Raw genomic sequence first — 12,226 nt, 5'->3', positions numbered from 1 at the left:
ATAGTAACCCCCACCAATCAGGACCGCAACACAATCTTCCAATTCACTACCCCTGGCCCATCAGGCATTTAAGGTGTTAAAGCCATTTTTTTGTATAATGCCATACCAGTGACATCTTTTGCAGGGGGCACAGGATAGTGTGGAGAAAAAGCAGCCCAAGGCAAGACTGTGTAGCCAAAACAAGTTTATTGAAGACATTAGTCAGGGATCTTTTCGCCTTTCATAGCTGGGAAGGTGTTCCCGAGAGCCCAGAAGGCAGTGAAAGCCAGGCAGGCGCAGAGCATAGCTGCACACAGGGCCAAGAGGCCATTGGGGCACAGCTGGCGCCGCTGCTGCGCATCCTCTTGCACTGCCACCTGCCCAGCTTCAGTCACGACCGGAACGTCACGCCGCCCCAGGGAGGAGGGAATCTCACGAGTGCCGTCATCGAAGAGATCGACGAAGATGAACGGGCCAAGGAAGGTCACCTGCTGCCTGGGCAACATTTCTACTTCCGTGAGATCCATGCTTCGTGCTTGGGTGGGGGGGGGGGGTCAAACAAAAACAAGTTATAGTTAAAAGACAGGTATTTGTTTGACACTGGATTGCACCTTCTAGGTTTTTAATGATAGTGTACTTCGATTTGGATGTGCTTTTGTACAGTGGATGAGATCTATTTTTATATTTTAAAAACCTCGCTATTCACAAATAAAATGCCAAGAGATCCCTCAAACTACTCATTTACCGCCAATCGCCGCATTTAAAAAGAAAGTTGTGCTCTACTATTGTTCCGTCTTTAAGATTCATGTACCCTACTCCAAATCCACGCATACAAAAAAAGGGCCTAGTTAATGGAGGCAGCTGCCAAGCAAGTTAAGCTTTTGGGTTCAGTCTTCACACATCAGCTTGCTAAGGCTATGCCATGCAACTACGTGCAAGATTTGGCTGTGGCACTGTAGCCAGTATACCAATTAGGTCTTACCATGTCGGCCACTTGAACACTGCCTGGAACATTCAGGGAAGGCGCTGGGGTTTCTAGAGTCGCACACCACAACGCTGCAGTGGAAGTAAACCTAAGAACAGAAAACAAGTACATTTTATTAGTGGCATTTTTTGTAGTGCAAGAATACTGTACACAAGTGTCAAAATATTTTCAAATTCTTTGGGTCTTTAGGTAAAGTCACTTAATAGGTTCAAAAGAAAATAACAAAGAAATAACGACGTTTTGATCACCACAAGCGATCGTCATTAGGAGCAGTCACGAAAGCTTTGTCAACATTTACTGTCACCAAGTTTCACTTGGCCAGTAGGAGGAGCTGTTGCCTTGGTTAAAAGGAAATTTTTCACACTTGGATTAATGCAAACATGTCCACATTTTTCAACGGGATTTTCTTTTTACATCCACGAAAGCAGAAGGCAGTATTAAGGAGCAAATGCCACGAGTAAAACAAAAGTTAGCCAGATGAAAAATCACTGGAAATGACTTCAGGCACTTAATTTGCAATGTTGACAAAACCAATCTAGACTGGAAAAACATTAACATCTGAAGCCGGTGGGTAGGCAAGTCAATCCATTCTTCAGTGCTTGAAGATTTGTTTGCAAAATGCCACTCCTTGCACCCAAGGTGGCAAAGCCACACGTTTGCTCCCCCCCTCCCCTTCTCACCGAGTCCCTCGTCCCAACTTGTCCTGGTGCTACCATGAAGGCAAAGGTGTCCACTGCAAACCGCTTGAAGAACGAGGCCGGGCTCACGTTCACCACTCCTGGGAACCACACACTGCAGCAGCTGGACTGAACTGGGCACCTGAGCACAGGGGAACCCGGGTTGTACCAGATTAGCACCAGGATAAGAGACAAAAGTGTCATTTCATACCTTAAATTCACACAATACAGGAAACTGTAGAGACGTGCATGTTAAAGTGCACAAACACCCCAGGATCTCAGAAGCACATTTCAAATGTATCTCACTTAAACCATTAACACGTTGGTGCAATCTAGCCAATGGGAACCCCTGCAAGCGGCAGCCGACCCTCTGGTGGAAGGTGTACGCAGCACTGGTGTCCACCAAATGGTCTGCCAGTTGGCAAGAACTGCACTGGCACCACCAAGAGCCTGGGGTTCCAATACCAGACGGCCAACCACGATTATAACCAGGTTTCGTGTCGAGCGTCAATGTCTTGACACAGATTACCAATTATTGTAAGAGCCACAATTTGTACATAACACAATTTGGCCGAATTCCAACTCAGAACTAAACCAGTTTTTCAAAAAAATTTCCGTGGCTGGGCAGGTTGGAAAGTACTGCCTCGGTGTTTAAAAGTAATTTCAGACCCAAGTATTTCTGTGGTTTATGGAAATACCCGTCTCCCACACAAGGATGATGTACTGCTTTGCGCAAGGTCCAAATTGAGTCGGCTAATTCAAATCAGTCCTTTCAAGAACGACTTGAGTATTGGCCTCAAAGTGAAAACATGCAATCGTGATAACCTAGGTTATAAGATTTGCACATTTATAAATGTGCGTACATGACTTCACGTAGATTGACCAGCAAAGGCTATCAAGGCCACTCACTCGTTTACTACCAGCTGCCACTTGACTGGGTCCTGTGGGTCCGCAGACGAGGTTGCCCAGCAATCATCCAGGTGCAGCACGAGGTTCTGATCTGTGGGACCCCGCAGGGACACTTGAAAGTACAAGGGATCACCAAGTGTCTTCACCAGTGGGAAGTCCACCGACAGGTATGGGACAGAATAGAGTCCATCTGCAATGCAAAGAAAACACCTTGAGAATAGGTTCCCTTTTTTCTGGCAACAAACAGGTGTTAAAAACCAAACTCAAACCTTTTACAAGGAATCATGTCTGCATTAACCACAATACTCGGTCAGAATGCAAAGAAACCTGACAATATATGCATTGTCTTTTAAATTGATTTTGTCCGCACCAGAGAGCTTTAATGCAGACATGATTCCTTGTAAAAGATTTCAGTTTGGCGTTTTAACATCTTAACACCTGTTGCCAGAAAGGAGAAAACCCAGTCTCATTTTGGTACTGGCAAAGGAGGTCCCATGAAAAACCAACTTAATGATTTCTTTGTATAAACAAAAAAAAGTCGCTTTAGCCAATTAATGATAGCAATAGCACAACAGAAAACAATTGAGGTTTGTAGCTACTGTGCACCGCAGATATTTCAACTTTACAATGCAGTCTATTTAGATATACAACTTGCATACATCATTAGACCTCCTTTGCCAGTATCAAAATGTAATAGGGTTTTTTCCCCTTTTTTCTGGCAACAAAACTGAAACTTTTTTACAAGGATTCTTGTCTGCATTAACCACAATACCTGCAGTCAAAATGCAAACAAAAAACATACTATGATAATATATGCATTGTCCTTGAAACTTATTTGGTCTACACCAAGGGACGGTGTGGATGACGCCAAAAGGCGTACAGCTCAGAGACAATGCACTATCAAAGTAATGAGGGCTCGGGGGGGTGAGCATCTACATCATTAGACCTCCTTATCATAGTATGTTTTTTGTTTGCATTTTGACTGCAGGTATTGTCGTTAATGCAGACATGAATCCTTGTAATAAGGTTTCAGTTTTGTTGCCAGAAAAAAAGGGGAAAAACCCTATTATTACAACTGGAATTTCGATTTAAAGTTTTCGTGACTGCAAGAATTCATCTTCTTGGTTCTTTCGGTAAAGTCACGTAGAATGAGAATAAAATAAAACAATAAAATTCTCACGACGTTTCGGCCACAACACAAGTGGCCTTCAGGTGAAGACATGTCTGACTTTACCGAAAGAACCAAGAAGATATTACAACTTGCATACAAGTAAAGCACAACATTTTATGCAAGAGGAAAGTGGGAAACACATTGCTGTGGGAAGTTGGACAAAATTACCACATATGTAGCTGTAGACACGTACATGTTTGTAGATAAATAGCTATTGAAGGTTGAATGTTGTAGAGCAGCCTGCGGAATCTCACAAGGTCTTAGCACGTTCTCACCACCACCTGGAATCCAGGTGTGGTATTGGTTGGGTTAGGCATGTTTGAGTATTTCACGCTTTCACCGTGCGAAATTGTGCACCCCTGCAGAACAGGAATTCCTTAAAATGCGTGTAGTAGTGTGTCAAAGGCGTCAGAGAAGACATGCAGCCCAACCCGGAAAACCAAACCTTTGGGCGAAGATTTATAATGCATGGTGTAAACCCAACATGGTCAGTTAAACGTCAAACCTGGGAACACTTCAAGGAGAAACGCAAAGAGGCCCAGGGCGATCTGTGGCGTTGGAGGAGAGAGTGTATTCACCAGCACTTCCACAACCAAATTTGCAGTGCCGTTCATGTGGCACTCCACCCACAGCCTGCCAGACAGTCACAAGAGGCAGTGTTACAGCCTTCAAAACATTGCAATGAAGAGGCCCATGAGTTTTGTTAATCGAGGATCACATTAACTAACTCGGTACAGCACAATCAACGAACCAATCCTAGCAGATTCCACAAAGCTATAGCGTTTAAGCAAGTGAGTGTCCGAAAATGTTGAAAGGAAAAGAACGGATGCATAGAGAACAAAGCAGTCTCTGGTGAAATACATTTTGGAGCGCCTAATTAATGGTTCGTGTTTAAAAAAAGCCTTACCATCATTGGTGTATTTATACAAGAGGCTGCCACTTTTCACGAGTATGGAAGGCGCTCCTGTTCATATTGCTGCACCAATTCCAACGAAGTCTCAATTTTCTCTAATTTCTGTTTCCAATTTAATAAGGGTTTAATTCTTCAGAATCTGCACGTTGCACGTAGAGTCCATTCCAAGCTACGCTGCACCTCCAATTAGCAGTTGGCTCGCACTGTGCGAAAGTTACTCCAAAACGAGTCCAGACATTTCACTCGGTGCCACATGAGGGTGGCATAACTGTGCTATGTCCTGGTCCAAATATCTGTTTGACCAACAGCAAAAGCACGTGATAACCGTTTGAAAATAGTGGGCTAACATGCGAGTCACGCTTCTTTCTGTACAAATACACAAGTACTTCTAAAAGGTGTTTGCTACCTCCAAGTTGGTACCAATTTCTGCTGGGGGGGGGGGGGGGGGGGGGGTGTCATACTTCACAACACTTAAGTGCAGGTTGATATGAGAAGCACAAGCTGCTGGAATTTGTTCAGCCCCATCAATGCTAACAATCCGAGGGAAGCAAGAGATGGACGAATCGCTCACAAAGGACTTTACAGTTCAATGTCATGGGGGGGGGGGGGGGGGGGTACGGTGGATCTGGACGCACAAACCCAAGAGAACGCCTCGACTCTGGGGCGAGCGAGACTTTCCGTGAAGATCGCTGCGATGCCAGGGACCCAGTTTCCCCACACACGAACCGTAGCATGCAGAGGCCATTGGCTTTTGCCCAACTTGGAAGGCTCACCAGTACTCGCTGTCTCGTGTCACGATGCCCCGCGGACCAGAGACGCGCGTGCGGGTGGCCAGGACCTCATTTGAGTACACGAGCACATCACCACGTAACTACCACACAAAGAACAAAAAAACCCCACAACTTTAAGGACCATACGACATTGCACTCTGATACTCGGTGAACAGCGGAGCATTGGTCTCTGCCCATTCGCGACCAACCCTTTGCATCGCCGACAGCTCTTCAGCTACCTAACAAGTACGGACTGATTAACCTACGATGCAGCAGAGGTTTCATATTTCATATCTGCAGCCCACGTCTGCCTTGCCAGGCCATGGAGGGAGGGATATTCGACATCAACTTTACCACACAGAGCACTGTTGGATCGAAGATAGGCCAAGGTGGATTTTACAGCACTGCACATGCGTCACCCATCCAGGCTCAACGTTGCTTAGCGTCCAAGATTTGACGCATTCCTGGAAATATGGTCGGTCATTTTAGATGTACGGTTTATTAAAACAAATGCACTTTATGGCAGGATCCCATAAGCCCCTGGCTATCGCATAAACATTATAATGCAAACAAACTTTGCTCTTTTTCACAAATGGGTTTGAAGGATGGTGGAAAGTGTTAAAATATGCCTTTAAAACTGAAAACGACTCATCTGCAGTACCTCTATTTATAAATAAAGACACTATGGAAAACATAATTTTACACCCCTCTGTCAATCATCCTGTTTCTCAGTGTGGATTTCTGAACACACCTTGTGAACAGTACATAAAAGAGTACGCGTTTTTAATGCACTGTTCATTTTGTAACGATCGTTTATACCAATGTAACTCTACAGTCTACAGAATAGTGGGTCGCCACTCCTCTTATTCACATTGATACGAGCGGGTATGTGGGGACTGGCTCAATCGAAAAAAAACACGAGAAGTAATATAAAACAGGAGGAATTAACGGTGCAACGCATGTCATCTGTTAAATATCTGCAGGTAATACGATTATATTCTTTGGTTCTTTTGGTAAAGTCGCATATATAGACAAAAGTGACTAAAAATAATAAACACGAATGTAGACTATAGCCTGTTTAAGCTTGGTGAGCATATTGGCATTTTATAATGTAGACTGTAGCAATGGTTATTAAACCGATTGAGCGTACTGGCAGTAGTATAGACTGCCAGTACACGCACTCGGTTTAATAACCATTACTACAGTCGACTTCATAGGCCAATAGGCTCACCAGCTAAAAAAACCAGGCTACAGTCTAGATTATAGACTGCCAGTAGACTCACTCCATTTTAGAACCAGGCTAGTCTACATTAGTGTTTACTTTATATTATTTACTTTATTTTCTGTTTTTCTACGCGACTTTACCGAAAGAACCAAAGAATACGAATTCCTGCAGTCACGAAAGTTTGAAGTCAAAAGGTAATCGGATTGTGATCGCTTGATCCTGGCTGCAGACATTGGTAGGTCACAAATAATAATTAAGAGAGCAGTTTCGCTGTATTATGCATACCGTTATGACAAATAAAAGGACCCAAGTCGTGTAGGCAGTTTCAGCGGCTTTGGATAAGAAATATGATCCCTGCCCATACCCGAGCATGGCGTGCATTCGCTTGTTCAGCTCTTCTGCGCATTCGTCCTCACTGCTGCGCTTGGACACGACAACAGAACGATCCGCGCCAGGCGAGTCGCGGCGTTTGTGCGCGCGGTGGGACGGAGTCACCAAAAACTAATTACGATTTTGACTTCCGTTTATTCGGGACCCCGGGGTCCCGCCATAAGGTTCAAATAAACAAATCACCGCCTCTTAACCCTGGGAAGGGGTGGGTGGGGGAAAGAATCGCGGCTGTGCGTTCAACTCATCTCACCTCGACCCTGGTGCCGCATTGGTCGAGGGGGAAGGAGAAGCGGGCCAGGTCGGCTCCCAACAGCACGGGAAGGCACTCCGGGGCCCCCTGGTTCGGGATCAGCACGGAGCTGGGGTCCAGGTTGGGCCGAGTGCTCGTGGCCGACACGTAGATGATCATGAGTCCCTCGGACGTGCAATCTGAACAAAGCCACAACCGTGACACTCGCACAGACACCCGATATCGGTGAGCGATCGATAGACGCTAGATGATACAAGTGGTCCTTGGAGCAGAAGTTCACATTTGTCTCGCCTCCACCACCTCACTCGCGTAAATGTAAGGATGTTTTGCTCATTTGAAAACTATGACAAGCTCCTCAAAATAAAAAGTCAGCGTCTACTAAATGAATACACCCAGGAGACGCGAGCAGTTCAAGTGGATTTAACAAAATGTATTATTGCAGTCAATACGATAGGTGTTGCAAGGGACATCGTGAAGACGAGAAATGTACTGATTTTTCCATCGTTCATCGCGGCTACTGAACTTCTGAAGACAGCAAAACGCTAAAAAAAATTAGCATTTAAAGCCACAACGTAACAGGCAAGTCTGAGAAATGTAATGATTTGAATAGGTGTCCAGTGGCTGTACACAGCTGCTCATATTTCAGAGTTAAATACAGAAGAGGTTATAATGAAAACGCACAATTGTCAATAACACCGCCGTAAAGAGGAAACAAGAGGCGATGTATTTGGCAAGAGTCCATCACCAGAGGCCAGAGAGCGAGAGAGAGTTAATAATTAGTAGTTTTAGACTTCCACCCACTATCCACCAGCAGGGGTCCCGAGAGAAGTGGGCGACTTTTGAACACGAGACCGTAGCTCGGCGGTTCTCACTGCGAGGCCCGCGAGCCCCGTGTGTGGCCTTTAGTGCGGCCACGGACAAGCCACAAACGTGAACAACAACCCCAACCCCCCACCCCTCCTTGCAGGCGATGTTGGCGGCCTTCAACACGGATGGTCGTATAACGGCGAAAGTGCCTGGGCCCACCCCCGAAAATGTAGTGAACACCGATGTAGCGTTACCAGCCGACAGGGCGGATGCTTGTCTCTGGACCCTCTGTGCTGGTGGTGGAGCAGGGAGGTCTGTAGACACCAGGGATGGAAAACAAATAACAACACGGTTACCCGTTCAAAAAAAAAAGTCCACAGGGGAAGTTACGATCATCTCTACTTGACACACAGGCGAAAGGGATTAACAGGAGGTGGCTACATCTTGACTTCACTTTCGTGACTGCCGGAATTCATATTCTGTGGGTCTTTCGGTAAAGACACGTAGATAGGTTAAAACAATATTAAAAAACTACGACGTTTCGATCGCAACAAGCGACCGTCGCTTGTGTTGCGATCGAAACGTCGTAGTTTATTATTTTCCCTATCTCCGTGACTTTACCGAAAGACCCAAAGAATACGAGGTGGATTATCTTGTTTTGGTGTACGAACAGCACGGTCAGGGTTGGCGCATAAATCGTCAGCCGTGCACGGCTCCTCTCCAAGGACGTTGGAACAGGCGAACGAGGCATCGTTTGCCGAAAGTCATTAACGCACACCCCCCCAAAAAAGTACACGTTTTGTTAATTATTCAAGGAGCTCTATGTCAGTTCGGAGGTGGAGAAGGGACGATGGCGCAGTGGTTAACGCACCGCACGACGAAACTGGCAACAAGAGTTGAGTTCCCAGCTACGGCTTTAGTGGCGACCGACATCCCAACTCGACTAGGGCACCCCCTTCTCCATCAACCCGCACCGACCAGCGCTATGAAGTGCCGGTTGGGTCCAACGACCTCCACGGCGTAGGGCCATGACCTTCAACACCCATCGGGGGTTTGATAACGACCGAAACGCAATACATCATATTGTGTGTGTTTTTTTTAATGGCAAAGTTCGGCAACTGTTGCCGCTACGATTACGGCGGACCGCGCGGTGTGGCACGCGAGGTCTCACCCGTCGTCACCATCATCGTCGAGCTCCCAGCTCCCAGCGGCGGCGGCTCCACTTGCGCCCAGGCGACGTGGCCCTTCACCAGCAGCCACCCGGCCCTGTGGGGGTAGGAGGGGGCCCCCCGCCAAGGCCACCATGAGCGCAACTCCAGCGAGTCCGCTCCACAGCCCACGCCCCCGTGCACAAATATTTTAAGAAAAAAATATATATAGGTACACACAAAGCCCTTGCCACAACCGAGCCACCACAACACCTTGCCGATCTCGCCAAGGAGGGTAAACCATCACGCGAACTGCGGCCATCCCTCGCAGCGGTGGCTTTTGGCCGACCATCGAACAAAAGCGGTCACAGCGTCGCGCGCTTTCAGATGGGCTTCGGCGGCCGTCTGGAACGCTCTTCGTTCCGATTTTAATCCACAACTGGGGCAATGCACCTTTAAATCCAGATGGAAAACCAATTTTCTTTAGAACCGATGTGTGCTTAGTTTGTAGTCCTTTCCCCGCACCCCCGATGAGCACGGTTGTCTACGTACGGTGCAAAAGTTAAAACACACAAAACACATTTCCAGACTAATATCATACTGTATCGAGAAGCATGTGATCAGGACCGGTTTCGAACGTGGGCGTCTCGGCAGCTAATTTTGCTACATTACCTACACCATGATCTTGGTGTAGGTAAGAGATATGGCGACTCACAGCAGCAGCAGCAGGAGGAAGCGGTGTAGAGGTACAATCGACCCCATTGCCAGCGCCAACAAAAACTTCCCCAAGCACCTCCCCCTCCCGCTCGTTTATAACGAGTCGCTTAATTGGTATCAATGAATGAGTGCCCACCCCGCGCTCAATTAACTCACCCATCGCCTCTCCCCTATTGTTCTCCCCCCGCCCTGCATTGGTGATGAGAACCCCAACTGTGGCGCGATTGACTCGGCACCACGCGCCCGGTGTTTGATTGATGGATGACGTCATCGCTCCCCGGGCCGCAAGTTCGCCGTCGAATCGTCTCCGCCACTGACCAGCCACGGTTACCGCCAGCCTCTCCGCGTGCTTCCCCTCCCCCAACACCCCCCCCCAACACCCCCCCAACACCCTCCCAACACCCCCCCAACACCCCTACCCATACCCCCCCCCAACACCCCCACCACATTAATATTAACACGCAGCGTGCGCCTGATGATTGCTAAACACGCCCCCACCTGGTGGATGAATACCGGTTCAAAATGAATGCAGAGAACGTTGTGTGGGTGCAGGTGCGTGTACCCTATGTGTATCCTGTGTGTACTCTGTCCTGTGTGTACCCTGTGTGTACCTGGTGTGTACCCTGTGTGTACCTTGTGTGTACTTGTGTGTACCTTGTGTGTACCTGGTGTGTACCTGTGTGTACCTTGTGTGTACCTGGTGTGTACCTGTGTGTACCTGTGTGTACCTTGTGTGTACCTGTGTGTACCTGCGTGTACCTGCGTGTACCTGGTGTGTACCTGTGTGTACCTGGTGTGTACCGGTGTGTACCTGTGTGTACCTGCGTGTACCTGGTGTGTACCTGGTGTGTACCCTGTGTGTACCCTGTGTGTACTCTGTCCTGTGTGTACCTGGTGTGTACCTGTGTGTACCTGGTGTGTACCTTGTGTGTACCTGGTGTGTACCTGCGTGTACCTGCGTGTACCTGGTGTGTACCCGGTGTGTACCTGTGTGTACCTGGTGTGTACCTGCGTGTACCTGCGTTTACCTGTGTGTACCTGTGTGTACCTGTTTGTACCTTGTGTGTACCTGTGTGTACCTTGTGACACGTGCGTCTCACGTATACGCGGTTAGTGTAGCGATGAGCGCCCTGCGCTTACACACCCGGCGACCCGAGTTATATTCCAGCTAAACGACGAATAACAGTGGCGAATAACTGAATGAGACCTGGCTGAACGGTTCCTGAGCTTCTCCTAGGTCGACTCAACCTTAAATAAGTACCTGGTGTTGTGCGTACAAAAATCAGCATTGGGATGACAAAGGGGCCGTCCATAAATGACGTCACGCACCTTGGGGGGGGGGGGTCAGACATTTGTGACGATGTGTGACGAGGGGGGATGAGAAATGTGACGTCACATCAAAATGCGCAACTTTAAATAAATATAGACAACACGTTCTACTTAATTAAATAGACTTTTTAATTAATGTTTTCTCCTACAACATCAGAGTGCAGCGCCACATTAAATACGCACTACAATGACAATAGTTTAAAGCGATTTGAAGCATGTTTTATTTTTGGGGGGGCAGAGCTTTGTGACGTCATATTTGAGGGGGGTCTGACTTTTTGTGACGCCGTGTGACGAGGGGGGGGGTCAAAAATCGTTCAAAATCGCGTGACGTCATTTATGGACGGCCCCAAAGGCAGCCGGGCGTGGTACTGGCCACCCACCCTATTGCGTGCCGTGACGACATTAATAGGTGATCGCTCACAACATTTGCCCCTAACAGTCTGCTGAAGGCTATAAGGAGGGGGAATCTTTATCCCGTGTGAAGCAGAGAGAGATTGCCGATTCGAATTAAGAAGCCCTCCCCTACGTCACGTGGAACGTGTTTGGCAATCATCGGACGCGTGCAGCGTGTTACCACTTGTAAATGGTATTTGAAGGAAGAAGATTGGGAAACTGGCTAAACGGGACCATCCGTGTAACAAGTCAAATAGCTGAATGCATGCATACGTACGAGTCCTAGAAGGTCTCGAACCGGTTTAGAGACACTGCAAGGATCCGTTTTCAAGGGAGACTTATTGGATTGACAGGTAGAAACATTAATACAGAACGAAGCAAAATCACCCCATTATTGTCTAACAAGGCCGATCAGTAGAATCCATTAAGCACCTACTCAAGCGCTGTAATGATCATTCATTACATTAAGGGTAAGCGAAACCGACAACAGGGACGGAATGTCGTCCACGCGTCGTTGCATGTGATGTTCGAATCCGTTCCCGCTGCACTTGAAGCTTCCCTCG

At 47.4% G+C, this 12,226-nt stretch overlaps 1 protein-coding gene across 4 annotated transcripts; it reads right to left on the bottom strand.

Annotated features, from left to right (window-relative positions):
* Positions 1-167: 167 nt before the first annotated feature.
* Positions 168-10,046, bottom strand: LOC116939950 (zona pellucida sperm-binding protein 4-like). 4 transcript variants are annotated; one of them, XM_032949030.2, is made up of 10 exons: positions 9,943-10,046; positions 9,248-9,342; positions 8,331-8,390; positions 7,270-7,448; positions 5,408-5,505; positions 4,227-4,354; positions 2,551-2,740; positions 1,645-1,783; positions 962-1,052; positions 168-514 (listed from the first exon to the last, which is right to left on the bottom strand). In XM_032949030.2, exons 1-10 carry the CDS (start codon positions 9,984-9,986, stop codon positions 198-200), a joined length of 1,341 nt encoding a protein of 446 aa, XP_032804921.2. In that variant the 5' UTR covers positions 9,987-10,046; the 3' UTR covers positions 168-197. The 4 variants fall into 4 exon arrangements, with proteins under 4 accessions (XP_032804921.2, XP_032804922.2, XP_075921464.1 ...); XM_032949031.2 differs by having other exon boundaries at positions 8,331-8,391; positions 9,252-9,342; XM_076065349.1 differs by having other exon boundaries at positions 9,940-10,044.
* Between the last annotated feature and the right edge of the window lie 2,180 nt (positions 10,047-12,226).

This window comes from Petromyzon marinus, chromosome 7 (genome assembly GCF_048934315.1).
Source record: "Petromyzon marinus isolate PM22_M1 ecotype Great Lakes invasive population chromosome 7, UKy_Petmar_22M1.pri1.0, whole genome shotgun sequence".
Taxonomy (NCBI): domain Eukaryota; kingdom Metazoa; phylum Chordata; class Hyperoartia; order Petromyzontiformes; family Petromyzontidae; genus Petromyzon; species Petromyzon marinus.
The sequence above is the reverse complement of the archived record's forward strand: the minus strand, read 5'-3'. Positions and strand labels throughout refer to the sequence as shown.